The sequence below is a fragment of the Haliotis cracherodii genome, unplaced genomic scaffold (genome assembly GCF_022045235.1).
Source record: "Haliotis cracherodii isolate W230 unplaced genomic scaffold, xgHalCrac1.p SCAF_20, whole genome shotgun sequence".
Classification (NCBI taxonomy): domain Eukaryota; kingdom Metazoa; phylum Mollusca; class Gastropoda; order Lepetellida; family Haliotidae; genus Haliotis; species Haliotis cracherodii.
In genome coordinates, this window is record NW_027266276.1 from 17,812,327 (window position 1) to 17,837,883 (window position 25,557).

General features: G+C 39.8%; 1 protein-coding gene across 5 annotated transcripts in view; it reads right to left on the bottom strand.

The window, feature by feature from the left end:
* The window catches only part of LOC139470375 (probable serine carboxypeptidase CPVL), a 60,742-nt gene that overhangs the window by 20,811 nt on the left and 14,374 nt on the right, over positions 1-25,557 (bottom strand). For all 5 annotated transcript variants that reach the window (XM_071252787.1, XM_071252784.1, XM_071252785.1 and 2 more), the window contains 6 exons: positions 25,340-25,454; positions 17,999-18,057; positions 12,620-12,699; positions 7,521-7,587; positions 4,545-4,667; positions 1,035-1,166 (listed from right to left, as the gene is read on the bottom strand). In XM_071252787.1, the coding sequence (XP_071108888.1) occupies positions 1,035-1,166; positions 4,545-4,667; positions 7,521-7,587; positions 12,620-12,699; positions 17,999-18,057; positions 25,340-25,454 (576 nt within the window). The remainder of the gene's footprint in view (positions 1-1,034; positions 1,167-4,544; positions 4,668-7,520; positions 7,588-12,619; positions 12,700-17,998; positions 18,058-25,339; positions 25,455-25,557) is intronic.

The window sequence follows — 25,557 nt, forward strand, 5'->3', positions numbered from 1 at the left end:
GTCAGCTTAATGTGGGAGGAAAGCCCAAAGTGATGCAGGTCTCAGACGTTTACCACTTCGGTGAGACTCACAAGCACGGGTATGGTGCTGACAAACCTAGAAACATAATCAGGGCGAACCGAGATTCGAACCCACACTCTGCACAGCAAATCACTGCGCCTTAGACAACTGGGCCACCCATTCCCCCTTCGCAATTGAGATACGAAGACATGCATCAACCTAGTCATGGGTTGCTGAAGACCAATTCTAACCCGGACGACACCTGATCAGCCTGGTCCCACCTACTCTGATACACAACAATATACTCCATGTGGTTTTCAGGGCTTGCTGTATATGACAAAAGTCATTTTGCATATTCCTGTATAGAACAATTCCAACTAAACTCTAAACTCCCATCGTAATTAATTTACTGTACAAGATTGTTTCTATACAAGGTTAAAACAAAGTTGTGTCACAAAGAGCTAAAGGGGTAACAACATTGAAGATGCCTTCAGTTGTCTAGTCAGGGGATTAAACCCTGACTGGCATTTTCTGTGTGGAATGGGGAAAGGGCAGCAGGTGTTTCATTGTATAATAGGATGGTAGTAATAAAATGCCGGTTACTGATTGTTAATTGTTATTTTAATTATTCACAATGTCAAGATCAAAGGTTGTTTCACACATTGAACAATTTATGCAATGTTGTTATTTTTGTAGGATCAACAGAAATAGCAGAAACAATATATGTTTAATGGCTGAGAATCACTAGACAGACAAACGAGGCAAACCTATCAGCCTTTGAAAACACCTGTGCTTTAGGCCATGGCCCCAAATAGGCTTGTCATAAAAAACGATGTTGGAGCATGTGTGATTTCAGCACTTTCACTAGGACATTTACATACTTTCTACAAATATAAAGTTTTTGTCTCTCTAGGAAACAAATATCTAGGAAAAATGATATTCAAAACAAAACCGTAAACACTTTTTTCACTTTACTTGCCCCGTCAAAGAGCTATAAGAAAGTGTGTACATTGTTCCTGCTGTCTAACACCCACCTTGAAAGCATCACCAAACCTCTGTTCCTGCATTGCCTTCACAGCTAGGTCCGACTGGGACTGGAAATAGTCCCGCTCACTCTCATCCAGAACGCCGATGTTAAACATGAAGTCAGCATATTTCGGGAACATCTGTCAATGATATCAAACATCATATGACAGGTAGTCATGCACACTTAAGGAACACAACTAAGTGATCAAATTTCATACAAATAAGTTACATTAAACAACCCCTTTATCTGATTTCACTCCTGAATGTTCTTTACAAAAAACATTATTATCAACAGCTGTTCATACAGTTTTATGTAAGAATAGATTTCAAAGCAAGTACAAATGCATTCTTGTGTGAAACATGAAGTGAAGACAACAGATATAGACAAAACAAGTGACAGACAAATGGCTTTCACCTTTTCCAAATAATTATTTATGTTTAGTACCATACAAAGTGAATATTAGAAAGTAAGCAAATGCTTAGAAGAACATCAAACATGCATTCTCAAATTGCCGAATTTAAGTCTGCAATTTCAGCTTTTACTGATTCATTCGAAAATCCTTTGTTGACACTTTTTATGAGAGACGCATGAGTGATAAGACATAACTATGGACAAAAACACTGGAGTGACTTTCAGGTTTTGAAAGTCTTCATGCACCTAAACATAATTTCCCATTTATAGAGAGGCAAACAAGCAAAGCTTCATCCCATATGTGATGTTTTCTTAACAGTGACATGCAAATTCTTAAACAAGTGCCATTCATTCAGGACATAACATCTGCAAACACAAATCATCAACATATTTCACAAAATGTTGTCACAAACAATGTGTATTTAATCTTTGTTCATTTTCACAAAACAAATCCAAGGAAAGAGTAATGAACTGGGTCTAGATTTTCGAAACGATCTTAGCTAAGGTAAATCTTAACAAATTACGTTCAAAGATAGATATCTTAGGATTAAGATAAGATAGATTTTCAAAACTGTCGTAAACCTGTCGCAGATCATTCACAGCTACGACATCTATCGTAACTCTGACAGAGAACTCATTTGTGTTAAAGATTGAAAAAGAGGGGTGTTTCCCAATGACGTCACGGGGATTTCCCAGCTACTAACAATAACAACAACATAGATAAGTGACATGGAATTCATGATCACATTGTCAGGTCACATTGTTTAACACTATCCTACATACGTTCTACATGTAGACGGTTTGTTTTTATGATAAGAGATGCCTACCCGAACACAAATATCATTTGTGTGTCATGCACAGGCAATAAGTGTTATAATCAATAAGTGTAGTATTACCACACTATAGCTACTAGAATTGAACAAATGTTGAAACAAATACTTCACTATCTTCCCTTCAAATGGTCCCCTCGCGTGTGCGCAGAACTTTATGTTAACACATCGCATACAAAGTAAAGGAGGAAAGTAAGGGACGTTATTCTAAATGACAATGCCGAGGCCTTTGATCGAACAGCAGGCGTTAATCATTTAAGATGCGTGTTCAAGTCTGATGTTACGTGATGTATACTGGGTCAGTTGGACAATACTGCTGTTTTTTGCGTTTATGTCAAGTTTATAGAGAAAACACCAACATTATACCTGGAAACTCTCACAACAAAAATTGTTCATGAAGCAGTGCATCCACGAGCGGGTTATAATGACAATGTATGCTTAAATTAAGTTTGTTTGTTATTTATATATCCAATATATTTCAGGAATAAACCAAGGACTCAAATACAATATCAAGCTATTAGTATTTAGATGATGTTTTTATTTTTTTTTAATCTATCTAGATCCTTTTCAAAATTTGAAAGTGACACTAATTTTCATTCACAAAGGGAGATAATTTAGGAATTGTCACGTTGTGTTGTCTGATGGAACACTCCACAAGTTAACGTGAACATATATATAATGTAGTCCTTTTCTATCCTTTTAAAATAAGTAGAGCTAATAAACAGATTTTTTTTATTTGATTTAAATCTGGCTGATGAGTGAAATATCTTCATTGTGAATGTGTGAAATCTATTTCCAAACATAGCATTGCTAGGGTCATTTAATAGTATTTGTCCAGTGACCCTATCCTTCACAACTATTTTATTGTCTGAATGGTTTCAAGTAATTATATCTTTTTAATATAAAACGGATAAATGTACGCTTATATTTTAAAAAGACCAACATCAATTATTATTATAAAATCGGTCCAGTGAATGCAAAATTCAAAGATTATTGTGATTAAGTCCATCAGTAAATTTCATTCAATAAACATTTGCTCTGAAAATATATTGTAAACTGAATTTTGGGCAGTTTTTCAAAATATATTACTTTTTGACGACATTTTAAACTCAAACGGGCATGGGAACCCATTTTTTACTTGATTTTTCAAATCGCCAATCTCGAAAATACTATACAAAAATATGTGCATAGCTTTTGCGTTAAAATATCAACAAATTGCTATATTTAATGGAATACATCTATGCCGTTAATCACCTAATTTTAAAGAATGCAATTATTGCATTGCAACAGACAATATTTAATCACTTGTTATCAAATATTTGTCTTTCAATAATATAGATAACCTAGGTGTTGTTCTTAAAACGAACAAAAAAATACAATTACTTTTGCTAGATAAAGATTAAATAGACTCTTTATACAAATATACTATACACATATTTGATCACATGAATTTCCTTGTTTAATCAATAAATACTACACCGGTATTGTTACATTCAATTGTTAAAACCGCTTGTCCCACATCAATATTGATGTAAAACTTGATGTGAAACGTTTATGGTTTTGCACTTTGTCACACATGTAGATTGATATAATTTTATAAAATGCGAAATTAAAGACTAAAGCATTCCCAGATAGCAGTCAGATGTTGGGTCCGACGTTGGGCCAACGTTATCACTTACAATTGTCACAAATGCGATCCTGAAAACATTACAACGGAACTCTGCGCTTTATGCACACTCTAACATTGAGTAAGTCCTCCACGGGCGAATACAAAGGGAAACCACTCTCAGTTAGAGTATGAACCAAGTTTAACTGCCCCTGAACTATCAATAAGGTCACGGTCATTACTATAGACTGCCGACACCTTCCGTTTTTATCCTTCCCAAATTATCGAAAAGGTATTTTGTTTCACACTTCTTCAGCATGGACTCGGATAGAAATATATTGTAAGCTATCGACTCCACAGTTATGTGGATCGCTGTCACGATGAAGAACACTTCTGACGTAGAATCTTTGATGCAGTCTTCGTGTTTTCGAAGTGTCAATTTGAATCACACATTTTAACAAAATGAAATGTCAACGTTTGAATGTAAAGCAGACTGTTTGGCAAAATATCTATGGAAAAGTATGCTGCCATCTTAGATGAAGATGAAATAAACTTACGATAGGTATGGATCTATCTTGGATTTACCACAAACATTAGCCTACAATGTCCTTACGATAAATTTACGATTATTTTAGGGCTAAGCTCGTTTCGAAAATCTATATATTTGTACCGTTATTGGATCACAGAGGCCATCTCCAATAGCCATCCCCTTGAAGTTGATCTTCACTTTAGCTGTTGGGTTCTCCACGTGGATCTTGTAGGAGATGGCGGGGACGTACTTCCCTGCATACGACTGGCGAACAGAGGACACAGATACAGTGATGTAGGAGAAGGCGGGAACAGAGGACAGAGATACAGTGATGTAGGAGATGGCGGGGACAGAGATACAGTGATGTAGGAGATGGCGGGAACAGAGGACAGAGATACAGTGATGTAGGAGATGGCGGGAACAGAGGACAGAGATACAGTGATGTAGGAGATGGCGGGAACAGAGGACAGAGATACAGTGGTGTAGGAGATGGCGGGAACAGAGGACAGAGATACAGTGATGTAGGAGATGGCGGGAACAGAGGACAGAGATACAGTGGTGTAGGAGATGGCGGGAAAAGAGGACAGAGATACAGTGATGTAGGAGATGGCGGGGACAGAGATACAGTGATGTCGGAAATGGCGGGGACAGAGATACAGTGATGTAGGAGATGGCGGGGGACAGAGATACAGTGATGTCGGAAATGGCGGGGACAGAGATACAGTGATGTAGGAGATGGCAGGGACAGAGATACAGTGATGTCGGAAATGGCGGGGACAGAGATACAGTGATGTCGGAAATGGCGGGGACAGAGATACAGTGATGTAGGAGATGGCGGGGACAGAGAAACAGTGATGTCGGAAATGGCGGGGACAGAGATACAGTGATGTAGGAGATGGCGGGGACAGAGGACAGAGATACAGTGATGTAGGAGATGGCGGGGACAGAGGACAGAGATACAGTGATGTAGGAGATGGCGGGGACAGAGGACAGAGATACAGTGATGTAGGGGATGGCGGGAACAGAGGACAGAGATACAGTGATACGATACAAGACCACTCTTTTCATCACCACATTTGATAATTGTTACTTACATCATGCAGTGATGTACCGATAATACCCCGCAGGTGCACTTGACATATTATCTTAGCAGTGTTTGAAAACCCATCAGTTTGTTACGCTGTGGCCTGTAATATATTTGTAATTCCACACTATATATGACCATTTTCAAAAACTTCTGCTTTCCAAATTAATTTTCACACAAGAGGGGACAGACCTGATCAGGGATCCGTAAATATTTTTTGCCAATCAGACATTTGCATTTTGGTCTCGCCCACCTAATATGTGAGGTGCTGGATGTATAAACAAAAAGAAAAGTCAAGGGTCACTTTCATGATATACATAGTGTTCCCTCACTATTGCGCCCTTCAATACCTCGGTTATAGCACGCAGCAACAATTGGCTCCCAAGATTTACTTACTTTTAATGAACTCAAGATTTACACCAACACAATAAACATTATCAACTGATCACTATGAGCACGTTACACCGGAAATACCAGTCAACAAATCCAATCTGAAATACGCAATCCCATTATTATACTATCTGGTAATAAAATCGTGTTCATTGTATTTCTGGAGTTATGTTTGTAAGATATTTTATCAGTTTTATTCAAAATTTCATTCAGTATTGTTTACAATAATTTTGGCAAAATTGTGTGTGAAGTGATCGGTAGATCACACAACTCACCGTTATTTACAGCAACCACGGTCAGATTACTGCTATTGACGCCTTGAAACAAACTTTAGTTGCCAGAGAATGGATACATATTTCATAAATGCCATACTTTAACTCGTTAAAAGTCATATTTGTGGCAATGTGACTATTGTATGTCAACATTATGTTTTGGCAATCAAAATAAATGTCACGCGGGAAGTCCCTACGGTGGTGACGGGTCCATACATAGAACTATCCTGCAATAGTGATCAGCTATACCAAAGTGTTACGCTGAAGGTTCTTATAATTATAAAGGCCACAACTAAAATAACACGATTTTGGAATATATTATTCCTGATAAAATAATAATTTCAGATTCAGTTTGTTCAGACCATTGCATCAAAATCTTTGATGTTGTATCATTGGGTACTTTTTGACTTAATCACCGGTAGATTGTTGCGAGAACGTGTGCACATCTTCATCTCTGCATATAAAACAATGCTTTGGAGAACAGGAAATACAATTTAAACATGTCAAATTTATATCCAATTTCATATTTTCCGACAAAGTTTGTTATATTTGTTCGTTCACCTGAATTCGCTGAAGGGATAGGGCTAAGATGTGTTTTATAGCCTACAACACTTGATAAGGATACATAGATGTAGGTCAGTGTGCCTGTGGTGATAGATGTTGGTCGAATTATAAAATGTCCGGTTTGCACTATTTAAAACTGGACATTTTGCAGTCACAATCGGACAAGTCTGGTGCAGACAGATTTCCAGATTCCTGCATGGACATATCTGTGCAAAGTGTGATCTACCACTACTGAGCAGCCTTCAAGTTATACAAACTTGCACTGGAACCTGGTGGGAAAAGTCAAATGTTTAGAATTTGTCTGATAAGCATGCTCAGTTTTGTTATAAAATATTAAATGGTTCCTGAGTAATGTACTGGCAACAAAACGTTATGGACGGAAGGTTTGACAGCTCCCATTCCTGTACCCCCCTCCCACTTCCTGGCATTGGATAACAATGCCTAAAGTTTAGTGCCGATGACAGGTCCGAAAACAAACTAAAAGTGAAATAATGTTTCGGGTTTTCTTTTTAATGTTTCGATTAAAAATTGTTTATTTCTTAATCTAAATGGCACGAGTAAATGTGAAGTCTATGGCAGTGTTGCACTTTGAAATATCACCTGGAGAAAGTTGGTATCCTGAAATGAAGATGCTCTGTCACATTCCACTATTAGAAATATGTTAGTCAATTTAAAAAAAATAACTACCCTTTTCAATCCCATGGCATGATCAAATACAATAACATTAAGCTCCTACACATGTTTTGAAAGTTTCAGCTCTCTGGTTCATGAGGTTTCAGGGAAGAATATTCTTAGAAAATGTCTTACCTCTCCCGTGATGTAAAAGTCATTCTTCTGGTATTCATTGAAGATCTGGAAGAACTGTGTTAAACAGCTGTAATAACACAAAATGGACATAGATGTACACATGACATGAGAAGACTGGTGAACACTCTAGCAACGTTCATATGTGTGTGTGTGTGCGTGCATGCGTGTGCATGCGAGTGAGCGTGTATGTGTGTGTGTGTGTGTGTGTGTGTGTGTGTTTTATACGGCAGTAAATTATTGCAAGTGGCAGTAAATGAGGCACTTGCAACCACAGTATTTTAGAGTTATATGCCCTTGTTTGTCAATAAACTCTGGAACAGTCTGCATCGTTAGAGGAGTTTCATGAGGTGACAGCTTCTAGAAGGATGGCTAAAAGAGTGAGACACAGGCAATTTGAGGCCTTCTACGACCTGACTTGCACCTGTCTCTTGACCCGTGAGGACAGGATGATTATCTGAAAACACAGACTTCCTCACAACTTCCAAGAACGATTCAAGATTGGAGCATGTGCCTTTTTCAAGACACTTATTACATTTGTGAGACCCGCTACTTGTTGCTGCTGCCCCTTATTTGAAAAATAACAATATGGATTCTCAGTCTTGGTTCTCAGGCACGGCCCGCATGATTTATTTTTATTTCCATTTTCAAAAAGTAAAATTCCTTTAAAATTCCTTGTCTTCAACACATGAACCTTGCAGTGAAATGCTACAATACTTAAAAATAAAATTAATATTATGGATTACAAATGCAAGTCCAGATACACAATGAACACTTTAATAGCCAGATAGTGGAATGACAGAACGCCCCTGCATACTTCAGTACGGATTTGTTGACATGTTTCTTCTGGTGTTATGTGGTCGTGATAACATCTTTGCATTGTAAAATAAAGCTCATTCTATGCATGAATTACGCACACACTGGTAGCCCAACGGTACTCAAATACTGAGTACAATTAAGTAGGGGGACCCTTTCCCAGGTTTATCGTAAACAACTGTATATTTTGTGACATAATAGCTTTAACAAAAAAAAGAAAAAAAAAGAAATCATCGCCCGCCCATAACCCTCCCGCCCAGACTATATTTTTAAAAGCCATAGCCTGAAAACGAATTCTATTTTTTGAAGCCTAATATAAAACTGTGTGTTTTAATAATAGTCCAACCTTGAATTTAGAAACATGGATGCTGTTAAACCTTTTCTATTCCACTTTTTGAAACAAGGTGGGAAGTGGGCAGTGTGTGTGCGTGTGTGTGTGCATGTGTGCGTGCATGCGTGCATGTTTTTATATGGCTGTAGATTATTGTAAGTGGCAATAAATGAGGCACTCGCAACCACAGTACTTTAGAGTTATCTGTCTTTGTTTGTAAGGTATCACAGGGATCTTCGAGGCCTCTAGAGGCACAAACACTGTAGATGTGCCCGAAGGCACCGGCAATGTAGAGATGCCCGTAGGCGCAGGTCTAGTAGAGGCGCCTTTCGGCATGTAGATAGTTGCTGCAGAAGACATTATCAACGTCATTTGCTGCAATCTGTAAAAATTCCAATTTTACCTGGCTTGTTCCGCCTCGTATATGATGTATGCATGTTGAAGTGCTCAATGTATTACATCATTCTTCATGCACACAGTGTTATCATGATAAAATGAAGGGACAGATTTTCAGTCAATTTGCAAAATAACTGAATACTGAGGCATTGAATATATTACCTTTGTGAAAATTTTATTCATTTTTCAGTGAAACTGCCTGTCCTGGTGGACTGCCACCTCTAATAATTACCAGTCCCCCCTAATGTTTGTCAACAAATAAAAATATGTATGTAAATTACCTGTTTTTAATTCTTTCAACTTCATGTTCAGTGCAATGACGTCATCTCTGAAGTAACTTAGTGAGATCTACACATCAAAGTTCAGTCAAAATTTTCTCTCTTTTTTTTAATATTTCGCGACTAAGATGTTACAAATATAAATTTATTTTATAGCAAAGTAAAATGTTATTTCCTTGCACTAAAAATAGACAAGGAGAAACCCAAATGGCAACGGAGAAGTTGATTTAGTTCGAAAACTATACTTATATAAATATAGCCAATGTTTTGATCAACAATAAGATTTATAAGGTACTTTATTTGCCGGTCCACAGGGACAGGCAGTCACATGAATTCTTGCTCCAAGCCTAACATTTAGACACGATTAAATAATGAATGCTTAAGTGAAATATTTAGTATGAGCTACAAGTCAAAATAGTGCAAACGAAATTCGAACAATACCAAGCAAGTGACTTATCCAAACTTCGTCACCATTACCGATGCTACCCCAAAAGATACCTACATATCCTTATTATTTTCAAGACAAAACTGTATTTCATTTTGCTGATTAATGAGACGATACGCCCTTAAAATGTCAATAAAAGCAGCAAATGCACTTACCGTTGGCGTAGCACAGGGAGCGAACTGGTGGAGATTTCTGGGATATCATTTGGGTATCAACAAGAAAAAACAATAACAGAGGCAACAACCAGTTCCGGTGAACTCTCAGAGATCAGTGCCCCCATAAAACAGCAACATTTACAAGTAGTCGAAAAATATCTCTTCCAGACCTTGACTGTATTCAAGGCTAAGTCTAACATCCAAAATTTGTCTCAGTAGAAGTGCAACAGTACCTGACAATGAATGATACAACCATGTTTACAATTACCACACAGACCTTGACCTTTGATAGACATGGCACACCATTTCATGTGGTAGTATTTGTAAGGACACATGCAACCATGACGTTCCATCCTGTAGCGGTAACCTTGCCTCAGAAACTGACATGGTCATAACCATGTTCTACAATCTGAATGCTGACCGTGACTTATGGTGACCAAAATGTTTTCAAAGCAGGGCCAGTCAAGAGACGATACATACCCAGTTCAGTGATAAATGCATTAGAACTTTTTGTGAAAGTGTAACAACAAACAGTTTAGTTATTTTTTAACCCTTTACCTTGATCTCTGACTGAAGTCAATAAACTTCGGGACATTAGAGAAATCAGTAGCAGTGGTGGTCAAATTCCAACCAAACCATCAAGTAGTCCTGTCCCATGGGGCAGCTTCTTAAAAAAATCCTGATTTACAAAAGGTCTAGTTCAGCACTTGCCTGAAGTTTCATGAAAAAAAATTGAGCAGTTTTTGCTTTGGAAATGAACCCTACACTCATTTGAACGCAAGTCAAACATGCTGCTCGTTAAGCTGGTATCTATAGGAAAATGTTTCGGAAACCAAAATAGCAAAAGGCACAACTACAGTTAATGAATGTGTGCACTATGTTTTGTGAACGTAGCCTGTATAGTTGTTTAATTCTGTCCTGGCAGTGTTGTGAGACATATGGAAACTGCGAGGGGCACAACCAACAATTCTACCATGAATTTGGAATTTACTCGATTCTGAGGCTACTAAATCACAATAAACCCCCTCTGATTGAAACTTTTGGTTTGACGGCTGCATCACCGCAGAAGCTAATATTCATAGAATAATACTATTTTCAGTCATTGTCGGTAGGCATATTTAAATAATTATATCTACAATTACAGGTTACAAATTACACAGATGCGGTTACTACAATATTCAAAGGATGTGTGGCAATACATTTCATGCAGAAAACACGATAGAAATCTACACAGGGAATGTATTTATGTTTTGGAGACAACAGAGAGCTTGGAATTTTGGTACTTTTCTGTATACAACTGTGACGTCATATCTTTTGCGTCACAATGAGCGATATGACGTCATAATGGTGACGTGCAATGTAGAGCGAAAGCCTTGCAAAGCTTTCTTCGTTTTCTTTAGGGATGCTCGACCCATGTAAGCTTACCAAGTTGCCATGCTTATATGCTTTCAATGCCTGTCATATGTTCGAGTGAAGTATTACGGTGTAAACAAACTGCTTGAGTATACACAGCACCATATTTTGTTCGGTGATTCCGTAATTCAGATCGTTAACCCACTCAAAACACTGGTCTCATCCCATGCCGCTTCACTCAGTATATTTGCTAACACCAAAGAGTTTGCGTTTTATTTAGTCTTGGTAGAATGGAGATAAACATATTGTGTGTTCATTGTAGGGCTAGGCTACCTGTAGATTTAACCACGCTAAATTTAAATTTTGAAACCTCATTCTGCGCGTTAAGTTCCAAATTCAATTTAGCGCCGTTAAATCTACAGGCAACCTAGCTCTACATTGAAAACACAGTATGTTTAACTCCTAATTAACAACTCAGTATTGACCCAATCCCAGTCATCCGCTTTCTCCAGTAAAGCTGAGTCTACTTGACAAGACACAAGTGAGCACCCTGAATACTACACAAAAAATACCCTTGACAAGACACAAGTGAGCACCCTGAATACTACACAAAAAATACCCTTGACTAGACACAAGTGAGCACCCTGAATACTACACAAAAAATACCCTTGACAAGACACAAGTGAGCACCCTGAATACTACACAAAAAATACCCTTGACAAGACACAAGTGAGCACCCTGAATACTACACAAAAAATACCCTTGACAAGACACAAGTGAGCACCCTGAATACTACACAAAAAATACCCTTGACAAGACACAAGTGAGCACCCTGAATACTACACAAAAAATACCCTTGACAAGACACAAGTGAACACCCTGAATACTACACAAAAAATACCCTTGACAAGGTCAATATGCAAAAACAAGGACCCAAGGACTCAAGGACCAAACCCCTGAGGTGGTCTGACCACAGGCCGAATGGGTTGGGTCCGAGGGTCCTTGTTTTCACATATTAACCTCGTCAAGGGTAATCATTTGTTTTACGATAAAATTCACTTTAAAATTTATACAGTCTTCAAACCATCTTCTGTTTCATCATAATAACTTAGCTGTGAACCGTGAAATGTTCGTACCAGATGCCATCTTGTTTTCTAGCAGACGAGTCAATATTCATCACCTGACAGGTCAATATATTCGAGATCAGCGTCAGTCACATGATTTGGGGGTCTACATTACAATGTATTGTTCTGTCAAGTGATATGGATTAGCCAATGGTATTGCAAGATTGTTGATAGAGGTATAACAATGCTATGTAAGTGTCTCACCTGTATAAATCTCTTCCCACATCTTCCTCATTAGTAGCATAGCCAGAATCTTCTCCTGTGAAGCTGAAACCAGTTCCTACCTGAAAACAAATTACAAATAATCCAATATTCTAGCAGGATGTTCTTTCTTCTGTTGACCAATACACCTCTCCCTTTCAATGTACGATTCACACTAAGACAACGACTCAAGTCTGTTGAAATTATTTACTAAACCTTTTCTTATACAGTAGAACACAGTTTATAATGAACATGAACTGTTAAAAATTCCCCAATTTATCTCCTATATATTATCATATAAAATTTATGTACTTAACAAACTCTGTTACTTACTTAAATTAGGAATTTAACGTGCGCTTTCCAACATATTCGTATTTCGCACACAGGCCCGCCAGGCCATTTGGTGTTTGGTCCAAAAGGGTATGTCCGAAAAGGTGATGCGACCTAGGTGGAGCTTTTTAGGGTTGTTTACTTAATTTGGAAAACAAATTTGGAATTTTGAAATATGCCATGCAAAAGGTGGAGGGGGGAGACTAAAAGGAGTTTGTGTGTTTTTATAGGTTTAGAAATTTAGGGTTATTGGCAGCTTGTTTGTTGTACTTATATTTTTAAATGCGCCCAAGTAGGCCTGTTTTCATTCGATATAAGCCTAGTGCTTTAAAGGTTTGTAAGTCTTTTAGGGGGTTTAGTACCGTTGCTAGTGTCATTTGATTGTTGCAAGTTAGTGTGGATCGGAGTGTTGTTCTGTGTTGTTGGTAATGTGCTCAATATAGTATTACGTGTTCAGGCGTTTCTTTTAAGTTGCAGTGGGGGCATTTACCAGTTTGGTGTTTTTTAATTTGGTGTAGGTGGGAGTTTAACTTAGTGTGGCCTGTTTAGTTATTACTCTGTTGATTTTTTTGGTTTTATGATGGATTTTTGTTTTTTTGAGTGGCTTTTGTAGCAGGTGTTTTAGTTTGCAATCAGATTTCTGATAGTTCTTTTGCCAATTTTCTCCTTTGTGATACTTTTGGTTGATGCTTACTTCTTCTAATTTTAGTGCTGATTTGGCTGCTTTGTCTGTGTGTACGTTGCCAAACACTCCAACGTGGGCAGGGATCCAAACTATTTCTATGTCTTTACCTAGTTTACGTAGCTTATTGGCGCTTTTAATTATCTGTTTTATCTGTTTGGAATTATCGCTTTTTTGTGCATCCCTGAATACAATACAATAGTTTATGATTTTAAGAGCGCTTCAGCCTCTGGCTATTTTGCACTCGGGGCAGACGGGTCGTATAAAACAATAGTGGTAATAATAATAAACATCTAGCCCAAAAAACTGTAAATGAAGGGGGTTAAAATAAGAGAGAAGAGGGGTTTGGGTTGAAGAGGCAAAGGGATGCCAAATGAGATTGTAAAGTCCTACATTAACCAGTGTAAATAGGGATAAAAGGTGAAATAAAAATAAAAATAGAGATCAGTTAAGCTGATATTTTAATATATAATAAGAAAAATAGGTAAGAGTAGAAGATAAATTAATAATGGATAAGGGTGGGTTACCTAAGCTAATAAACTGGGGCCTAGCGCGGGGGTGGTGGATGCGTGTGCGTGTGGCAGTGTCAGTGGTGTCCCTGACCTTGGGCGAGTGGCTGGATAAACGGCTATTCTTTTAATGTGTCTGGTTATGGCGGAATTTGAAGCGCGGACGTCATAGAAGACAATCCCCATTGAGAATTTGGATTCCGATCCGAATATGAAAAGTTGCTAATATAGTGGAAATTTAGACAGTGAATTTGTTTGGGATGGTCTAAAGTTTTGCTATTAAGTTTGTGTTTTAAGGAAAGTGGCTATTTGTAGGTAGGTGGCTGGGGGGTTGTTTGGTTTAAATAGTATGGTGATACTGTTTTTGTAGTTGGGTGGGAGGGAGTTGTATAGTGTTTGTTGTTGTTTATACTTGGTACAGATGTTGAATATGTGATTATGTCTTCTGTGGTGTTACAGTGAGTGCAGTTTGGATTTGGATGTCTGTTTTGTTTATGAAGTGTTTCCTGTAAGTTGGTTTGGTTGCTATGTATTTTGCATTATGTAATTGGGGTGGTGAAGTGTTTTTATCCATTGTGATTTGCATTTTTGTATATTATTTTGGAAGCTTTTTTGTTTTATAGTGTGTTTAATTAATGTTTTTGTTTCGGCTTTGCTTGTATGGAATTGTATTGTGGGTGACTGTTCATTTGTTGCTGCTTTTGCTGTTTGAGCTGTGATTTCATTTCCTGGTATGCCTGTGTGGCTGGATACCCACACTAGTGTTATTGTTTTATTTGCTGTATTTAGTTTTGAGTGAGTGCTTATTCTCTTGTTAATTAGGTCGGGTCTAGTGTTTGAGTGTTTGTCTACGATTTGTTGTATTGAATTTAGTGAGTCAGAGATAATGATGCTTTTGTTTTGGTTTGTTGTTTCAGCTTGGTGGTATGCTTGTAGTATGGCTAGTAATTCTGCTGTATTTGTGTGAGTATAGTTTGTGTAGTGGTATTTTTTGGTGATTGATGAAGGCTGTGTTATGTGGATACCCAGCCCTGTTTTTTTTTATGTGATGCATCTGTGTAGATGTGTGTGTGTTCCAGCCAGTTGTCTTGAATGTAGTTGAGTGATATTGTGCCTTTTTCTGTGTTTGTGAGTTTGTTGTGTTTTTTTAATGTTATGGTTAGGGCTGTGTCTGTTTGGGGGGGCGGGGGGGGGGGGAGGTCATGGATGTATGTATTGTTTGGTGTGTGGATGATATGTTCTAGTTTGTAAGTTTTTATGAGGTTGTATAGGTGGGTAATAAAAGGGGCTATGTGTTTATTGTTCTTGAATTTGTTTATAGTGGCGGGTCTAGCATTTTGGTATTTCAGTGTTATTTGTTTAAGAATGGGGTTATGTTGTGCCCCAGTAGTTGAGTATTGATTGGTGTCCTTTAAGTTGTATTGATGTAGTGCCTGTGAGGATTTGTTATGTGTTTAGGGAGGCGGCAGCTCTAGTCCCCAGGGCTATCTTAAGTGCTTTGTACTGAATAGAATTGAGCCTTTTTTTTGAGTGAATGACCGGAGCAGCATAATCTATTTTTGCTTGTATAAGAGTTTTGTATATGTTAATAAGTGTTTGTTTGTCAGCTCCCCAGTGAGGTTGATGTCTTTTTGACAAGAATTGACCACATTATGAATGTGGGGAGCCCATGTGAGATGTTGGTCAAATGTGACTCCTAAGAATTTTGCTTCTTTTTGGAATTTAATAATTTCTTCATTAAGCGTGAGTTTGGGTGTTAAATTTGGCATGTGGGATTTTTTTAATAGTAAGCCGATGTTTTTTTTTGTATAAATTTTGAACCCCCATTGGAAAGCCCAGTGTTCTAGGTCCAAAAGGATGGGTTTGATTCTTTTTTCAATTTGTTTTATTGAAGTTGATGACGTCCAGAATGAGATGTCGTCAGCGAATTTTGCTGTAGTTATATTGTTGGGGAGTTTTGGAAAGATGTCATCAATCATGAGATTAAATAATGTGGGGGACAGGATACTTCCCTGGGAGGTGCCATTTTCAAGTGGGTGGAGGTCAGATAGTGTGTTGTTTGATTTGCTGTTATGTTTCTGTTGCTTAGGAATGAGTGAATGAAATTTAGAATTCTTCCATCTATGGCTTTGTCTAGTAATTTTTGAATAAGGCCTTTGTGCCAAACCATGTCAAATGCTTTAGAAAAGTCAATAAATATGGCCACAGTGTATTGTTTTTGTGCTTGAGCTGTCTTAACGTCATGCTCCAAATTTAAAATGTGGTCTAAAGTCTGTCTATTGGCTGTAAAGCCGCTCTGGTCCTCCTTAAGAAGGCTATTGTTTTTAATTTTGAACTTTAGTCTGTTATTAATTATTGATTCCATGATTTTACATATATGTGATGAGAGAGATGGGGTGGTAGGAATCAAGGTCATTTGGGGGTTTCCCTGGTTTCAGGACTGGCACCACCAGTGCATTGTTCCATGTTTTGGGGAGATAGCCAGAGGTCCAAATTTGTTTGTATAGTTGTAAGAGTAGTTTTTGAATTTTGATAGGGATGTGATTAAGGATTTTGTAGCTAATGTTTTCTAGTCCAGGGGCTGGGGATGTGTTTTTGTTTTTTATTGCTGTTTGGAGTTCATGTATGTTAATGAGTTTGTTGATGGGTAAGTGTGTGTGTGGGGTTCTATTTTGGTATGTGGGTTGTGTTTTTATGGTGTCTTGTATGTGTTTTGAGTGGTTGGAGGAGCTACTGGAGCTACCTGAACACAAGCATCAGTGGATTTATACCTGAAGAAAATGTCCTCTGTCAAGTTTACAGGAGAATACTCACCTTAATCCTACCTTACATTAATCCAATTAATCCAATCACTAACCAAATAGCACCGCACAAAGACACCATGTTGCGTGGGTGGCATCTGTCTGGACTTGCAGGTGTGATCAGTGATGACATGAGTGAGTAGAACTATTGTCTTGACCCCAGCAGTGATAATTCACAGGATGTAATTAGTGTTTGATTGACCTTGTTTATATACTTGTTACAAGTGCTGCTCAATAAAAAGTGGTGTGGAATACATTGTTGTTTGTTTTCAGCGTATGTCTAAGTTGGTATTTCTGCTAAAATGTTTTATTGTTGATATACCGGTAAATGCAATGTTTAATAATGCGAGCAAAGACCTCTCGCATTTTTCACATTAAATTCACGCTCATGCTAATTTTTCAAGATTTAGAGTATGACATGTCATTGTGTGTTGTATAACATGTGATCAGGCATGACATATGTCATTGTGTGTTGTATAACATGTGTTCAGGGATGACATATGTCATTGTGTGTTGTATAACATGTGTTCAGGGATGGCATATGTCATTGTGTGGTGTATAACATGTGTTCAGTGATGACATATGTCATTGTGTGTTGTATAACATGTGTTCAGGCGTGACATATGTCATTGTTTGGTGTATAACATGTGTTCAGGGATGATATATGTCAATGTGTGTTGTATAACATGTGTTCAGGGATGACATATGTCATTGTGTTGTGTATAACATGTGTTCTACGATGACATATGTCATTGTGTGTTGTATAACATGTGTTCAGGCATGACATATGTCATTGTGTGGTGTATAACATGTGTTCAGGGATGACATATGTCATTGTGTGTTGTATAACATGTGTTCAGGCATGACATATGTCATTGTGTTGTGTATAACATGTGTTCAGGCATGACATGTCATTGTGTTGTGTATAACATGTGTTCTACGATGACATATGTCATTGTGTGTTGCATAACATGTGTTCAGGGATGACAGTGTCATTGTGTGGTGTATAATATGTGTTCAGGCATGACATTTGTTATTTAGTGGTGTATTACATACTCACAGGGTTGTCAATATACAGCATGGAGTACTTGCTGTTCCAGGTGATATTTCGCCTCTGCACTGGAGAGAGAAAGAGGAGGTGGAGAAAAAGTTGACATATACATAAGTAACCAGCCAAAATGTCACAGAAAGTGTGTGAGTGAGTGAGTGAGTGAGTGAGTGAGTGAGTGAGTGAGTGAGTGAGTGAATAAAACTGGACTCCATTGTTTCAGTTGTGTTGTATATTAACTTACCATTGAGCTACCACGTTCACCAAGGAGTTACAGTACCTCACTTGAAAGGTGTCTGCCTTACATGAACAAAATGGAAACATTCCCATATCCGACTTTCCTGAATACCCCAACACTTTTCCAAACATGTACCGGTACTCATATCATAAACATTTAGATTTCACCAAATCAAGTCACAGCACACATCACCACTATCTATCAATATAATTCCTAATGTTGTCTTCTGCAGTACAACTAAAGACAGAAAGTCAAGTGTTTCTAGGAGCTAACAACATTAAAGGAACAGTACATCCATCTGTATGTTTTTAAATCATGCATGAAACAATTTCCGAGCATGAGGTCACATGCCCAATTTAATTCTCAAACCAAAACAACAAAGCTCTGTAATGTGTATCCGAGAGTGCGCAGAGTAAACAGGTGTCAGTCATGCTTTTCATAAGAGGCAAAATGAAGAGAAAGCTTGTGTATTCTTCTTACTGATGAGTAACAAAATACTGATTGCCAGTTTGATTAGATTAGAAGCCAGTATCAAAGCCTAGACTACAATATAAATATGCCTAGGTTTGTATGAAGCCAAACACTCTCCTACCTCTGTCATATCATCACAACTTTCACAATCCATTCACTTTTTTGTGTGTTTTATTTTGGATGAGTCTACACATATAGATAACCAACTTTCATTGAGTAAATATCCTAAAACATGAAAAACTATTTCCATTTGCTTATTTATCTTCCACTTGCTGTAAGCTAAGCCCTACGGAGAGCTAGCAATATGGTCACCTGGATTTGTAAAGCTATATTGCCATACACATTACTGTCGCAGTTGTAACAGCATATCTACATAATAATGTAAAACAAAATATAAAGCACACTGAAAAGCTTGCATTAGGCCTGTCTTTTCTTATTTCAGATTACAAACAAGAGAAAAAGTCCGGTCACATGATATGCAAATTAGCCTGTGGCAGACGTGTAATACTTTGAGTCATCATTGTGTCGGAGTGTGGATAAAGCCAACAGATATCCGTCGGGGGCACTTATGGATAAATAATATGGATAATATTAAAGTCAGGTATGTACTACCCTCTGATGCTGCTGTTGTTGGATCCTCGCCCCCCCACCTCATTTTTTTTTTTTTTTTTAAATAAAAGGAGGAAACTATTGGTGGATGATAGTTTGTGCCATGACAATGGGCCCAAGTGAGATATGCCCTCTAGGACCAGCTGCACGTCACACAAGTAAAAGCTGGTGACAGTGTTTTGTGAGGCCATTTGACAGCTAGACACCACTTGTTCCACCGAAAGCATGTCCATGAAGCGAGACTCGTGGCTAGGGCTCTGATCTCATGAGACGAGCAGGATCCAAGACTGGGAGTGGAATTCTGTGTCTGCGTATAACTCGCTGCAAAGGTAGACTTAAGCCACCCTGTTGCCGTAGCCTTGATGATGTCCTTGTTGGAAAGAGGCTTGCAGGATATGAATAGTCTCCTTGGATTGTGTCTATGTGGGTCTGTAGCTGATCCACGATGTACGTTTCAGAATTTTTATACAATGGTCAGAAGAAATTGAAATTATTGTTTTATCAGAAATAATATATTCTAATGTTGTGTTACTTTAGTTGCAGCCTTTACTATATATATATTTAAAATTACAAGAACCATAGCACTTTGGTACATGTGATCGCTATTGCAGAATATTTCTACGTATGGAACAATTTGACATTAAGGACTTCCCGCATCACATGTATTTCGATTGCAAAAACATTATGTTGACATAATAGTCAAATTGCCACAAATATGACTTTTAACAAGTCGGAGTGGTATTTCAGGCTGGTGGTGATGTTTTATGAAATGGGGAAAACATTGTGTCAGTGTAAAACTTGAGCTTATTAAAACAGTTTGGTGATTATGGCAACGTTGGCAACAGACGAATGCAGTCAGTGACCATCCTCAGAGTTGCAGGCCATGCGTAACCAATAATCGACAATACAACTGGATTCGAACCACACACCTACGAAATCGATTCCAGCCAGCTACAGTGACTGCAAGAAGCATCCCTGGCCTTCGATGAATATCTTCACAAACCGTACGTAGTCGCCTCAGATGTGCAGGGAGATGTCCCATTTTGACATGAAACAACCGTTAAGCATGTCTACAGTGGTGCAGACAGCGTCTACGCTGGACGGCCATGCATTTGGGACAAGTTCTATTCACTGACGAGTCTCGTTTTCACCTCAGCCACAGCGATGGAAGGATTCTAGTGTACTGATGTCAAGGTGGAAGTTACATCAATCATTGTGTCATCAAAGAAGAACGGTTCAGGGGCGGCAGCGTTATGGTATGGGGTTGGATTACAGCAAGACAGAGGACACGTTTGATAGTGGTAGAGGGAAATCTCAATGGACAGCGCTACCGCGCCGAGATCATCGGCCCTGTTGTTCTACCGTTTTCGCGTCGTCATTGCCCAGGCATTACCTTTCAACATGAAAACGCCCGGCCTCATATTGCTCTACTTGTTCAGGGTTCTCTTCAACTAAACAACGTGAATGTCATCCCCTGGACGGCTCGCTCCCCTGATCTCTCACCAATCGAGCACATGTGGGATGAGATGGATCAGCGACTTCGACGTCAACCACGTGTTCCACAGACACTCCAAGAACTTCGAAACATGCTCCAGCAGATATGGACAGATATCCCACAAGACTTTGTGCAACGCCTGGTCCATTTCATGAGACGAAGATGTGTTGCTTGCATCGCAACCAGAGGTGGACACACACGCTATTGATTAGTAAATTGACATTTTGGCATGTTCATGTTTTTTATGAAATCACAAATTTTCTGAAGTCAGTATGGCAAATTAAACCATTTGAACACTTACAAGAGTCTTTTATCTGTTGCAGACAGGAATTGTTTCAGATTTGGTAAAAAACATAACTTTGCATTAAATCTTATTCAATGTCACAGGAACTTTTGTTGTTCAGTATACATCATTCAGAAATTTGTGGAAATTTTAATGACTGCACGTAAGTTTCTATTCTTGCAAGCAATATTTGCATGTGTAAACTTCACATGTATGTCATTTACAATCACTGGAATTTGGACATAATGTCTTGGTGATTTTACGTGAGGGTGATTATGTCCTCAAAAACCCCAAACGTGCCGTAATACAGCTCTCAGTCCAAAAACAAAACTTCAAGGTGTCTAACATCCTGAATGCTGACCTTGACCCCTGACATCATGATATAAATTCTGACAAAAAACCCAAAGCAATCCCATTTCACCCGTCTTCTACATAGAGCCCAACTGGACATGACTGGAGCTTTGAAAGCCTCTAAAAACCCTCAACAGGCATGTTTAACAAACACAGCTCCCTGGTTCTCTCATATTATCACCAGAATTTATGAACAATGTAAAAATATTTTTAAATGATGGGAGTCCTTCTAATTTACATATGTCAGAGGGGTACATAAAGTACGTGATCTAGACTATCAGCTGTCAGACTTTCATTTTTGTAGAAGCCTCCGTGGCTGAGTGGGTCAGATTGCTGACTTTGTTTGCTGGCGATTAGGTGCCTCACTCTGGCACGAGTACAAGAATCTCTACTTTACTAAGAAAGTGTTATCCCAAATAAAACATTTGTTACATTTGGGCTTTGATTTCCATATAAGGTCATACAAGCAGTTAGCTGAAGTATGTGTCAGTAACCGACAGAAGTGGTGTGACAAATGAACTGAGGTTTTAATGGCTTTACATTTATTTATATTTTTGTTCATTTTGTAGACACATATAATTCTAGTAAAGCCTAGATATTTTTTATATTTGTATACTTATCCTGCATTACTCCTTAATGCATCTTTATCTGATGGAATCGGTGGAGGGCATTCCTTCAGATGTGGACTTTCGTCTTTTTTTCCAGATTCTGTTCCCTAGCCAATCCTTGGCTGTGTGGTCAGCTTCAGGTGACCACTCCATGTATGGGAAACTCCAATTCCCTCAGCCCGTCTTCGGCTGTATGGTCCACATCAATGACCATTACATGAAGGGAAGAGTCAGGTGTGCTTTGTGTCCTGGTACTATGCAGCCATCGACGATAACCCTCTCAAGTGACTGGAGTACCGAGCTGTATGCAAGTGGGGCATGAACCTTCTAGTCCAGGGCATTATGCAAGGGGATGTCAAAAGGCCAGCTCTGGACTGGAGGGAGGTCAATGACATATAGTAGTGGTGACTTGTTGGGCCACAACTAACGGACCAAAACTGTGCGTGCCTTGCACATCCTCCAATGCAACATCTCGCAGGTAGTGACTGATGAAGACTGTGTTAGATCGCCAGAAACAACCCTCCATGATGGCGCGTAGTCTACAACGTTCCTTGGATCAGCGGATGTAGCAGAGGAGCGCTCTAACCGGACATAGACGGAGCTCTTGTTCATCTTCCACGCCCACAATCAATTATAGGGGAGGGATGAGGAATGATCTCGCCTTTTGGTCTTCCAGCCTGTAATTCCGCGATTTTCATCATGCGCCGATATTCCGGAACTATCAGGACGAAGTTGGGCACCACAAGGTAGGTCGTGATGGTACTACCCTTGAGCTTACACTTGTGACAAAGATAGAGCATGAACTCGGCCAGGAATTGTGGCGCGTCATATAGGCCACTGGAGGTCAGGCGATACGCAATCGTGATGGCTCTAGCCGCTCTGGCCGAGTAAACTTTGGCGTTCAGTGCTCTCTGTAAATGGACCAGACGTGAAGACATAACTTGTTTGGTCCTGGGTGTGGCTGTCTGCTGTGAGGGTGGATCAGCAGGTAGGTCGGGATCTGGCAGTTCTGGCTGGTGGCAAATAGGTCTATGTTTGGGAGACCGTGGTCTCGACAAACAAGAGCAAAGGCGTCTAGGTGAGGTTTCGACTCTGTCGGAGCAACCTTGCCTGGCCGAGATATTGCAGGGAAGAGTCACGAATAGGCTCAGAGAGATAATAAGCCCTGTCAAGGAGACATTCGATTCCACAGTTCCACACTGGAGATGCTGCTTGAGGTGATCCGGGAGGACGATGGATACCAAGGCACCTGATGTAGGGAGCCAGAAACATCTGAACTGGGCACAGTTGGAGCCTTCCTCTGTAGGTCGTCCTGCGCTGAGGTTAGGAGGCCCAGGAGGACTTGCCATTGGCGCAGAGTGCGTGGTAGGTGGAGGGCTGGAGTCAGTTGCGACTGCATGCGCTCCCACCGGTCTCTTGGTACAGAGAGGAGGTCGAGGTGTGTCTGGAATAGGCCCCCGATGAACTGAGGGCAATTTGAGGGTGTCAACTGGTACAGGAGCCGGAGGGTGAAGTCCCTGTGTGGAAGTAGAGTGACAGTGTCCCAATGATTCAGGAGGCAGGATACAGGGTGACGGCATGAGCAGCGGGCCGTCTATAAGCGCCAGCTTGTACCCATGTTGGATGATGTTGGTGACATATGGGTCCCCCAGCATCTCCCAATTCTGCCAGAATCGACCATGTCTCCCACCTCCTGGAGTGTCGACAACTGGGACGGCTTGGGGTGGAAGTCCCAGTCGTGCCTGTCTGGCGATTCACTTGAAGTCCTGCAGTCGGCGTTACATACCTTGGGGTGGCCGCGGTAGGACTGGTATGAGCCTGAGGACTTGCCTTTTCCTCTGCCTCTGCCCCGAGAGGTTGTGGTGGAGCCCCGCCCCCAGGGGCTGGAGGGTGTTGCGTTGTGGCTGGTGTGTGCCAGATTGGGACGCCTTAGCAACGGCTGACTGTGACACCCTGGCCAGGGCTTTGAGAGCCGTCTCATCTCGGGCAAAGGCTGAGACTCTGGAGTGCGTCTTATATATTTGTCTGTTAAAGAGGTCAGAGGCAGACTAAGGTTGACGCAGGAGGTATCTCTTGAACTCTGGGTCCCAGTCTAACAGGGCAAGGTAGCCCAGGCGTCTTGTGGCTGTGAGCTCAATCAGAGCGACGCACATAGCACATATGCACAGAGCACATATGCTCTATTTGTTGCTGGAGGTAGGATACAACTGTTGTTAGGTTGTCTATTCTAAGGGGGTTATCCTCTAACAAGTCCTGAAGAATGGCTCTGAAGGATGTCGCCAGTGAGAGATGTTTGAGCGTGTGGCGAATCTCAGTCTCTACGTAGGCGAGTTAACTGTCAGAGATTCGTACTGAGGTTGAGCGGTTAGACCCAGTCATGCGGTGCAGATCCTCATCTAAAGTATGAGCGCAGTCCACAACGTGAAGAGATCGGACTGGGTAGTCGTCTTGTCTATAGCGTGGGGCCCTGAAGGACGGAGTCAGTGAAAGCTCACTGAAGTCCTCATCCAGGGCTGAGACCATGTCCCTGATCAGTGGGTCAGGAGGGATCGAGGTAGGGTCCACAGTGATTGCTTGCTATCAACCTCTAGGCCGCAAGATGGAGCGACTATCTCCAGTCTGTCCGCCAATGCAAGCCAGTTCATTAACTCACTGGCCACTTAAAATATTCAAGATGGCTACTTGAAACAACAAGACACCTGGCATTATACATTGTTTTCTTTTGAGAAAACGCCAGTAAGTGTCTAATAATGTTATGCACATGTTTATCAAACACAGAATTACAAAATACAAACCGTAGGCATAACACAAAAACAATAAACGTTAACTGAAAGAGCAAACACGTGAGGGTTTGAATAAGTTTATGGTACAGCAAAAAAACAGGTCTTGACTCAGCAAGTGACAAAAGTAATGTGAGGATCCGTGACGTCACTTCCTTTGGTCACGTGGAAGCTGCGTAATAGGGTTGGCCTCTCAGCTAGTTGGAGCAACTTCTTCAAGCAAAGACCTTCACACAGCTCTTTTCTATGTCAAGAACAAGCAGTAATATGCATTAAGGAGTAATGCAGGATAAGTTAAAAATCTGTTTTATTGTCTGAAATGTGAAAGTAATGTGATCGAGACAGCTGAGGAATGATGATACACATAATGTCAAATCATGGAGCCGGATCATCTGATCCAAGCACTGGTCACTGGACACCTACATCCCTGATATCCCAAATATCCACGGCACAGCTGTCAAAACAAACAAACAAACAAACTTAGAAGTATTTGTCTTATTGACAGACTTTGTACTTACAGTTTCCATCTTTGTCCACCAAGATAGGTCCTTGTTCTACAAACAGACCAAAGAGTGACGAACCCCCAGGACCTCCTTGTAACCACAGCAACACTGGAGCATTAGCTGGGTCAGTCTGTGGACACAAGAATAACAGTTGGTCCTGTTGGCCAGAATTGAGAAACACCTGTAGACCGCATACTTTTGTTTTGAATATTACTCATACCAGTACTTACATT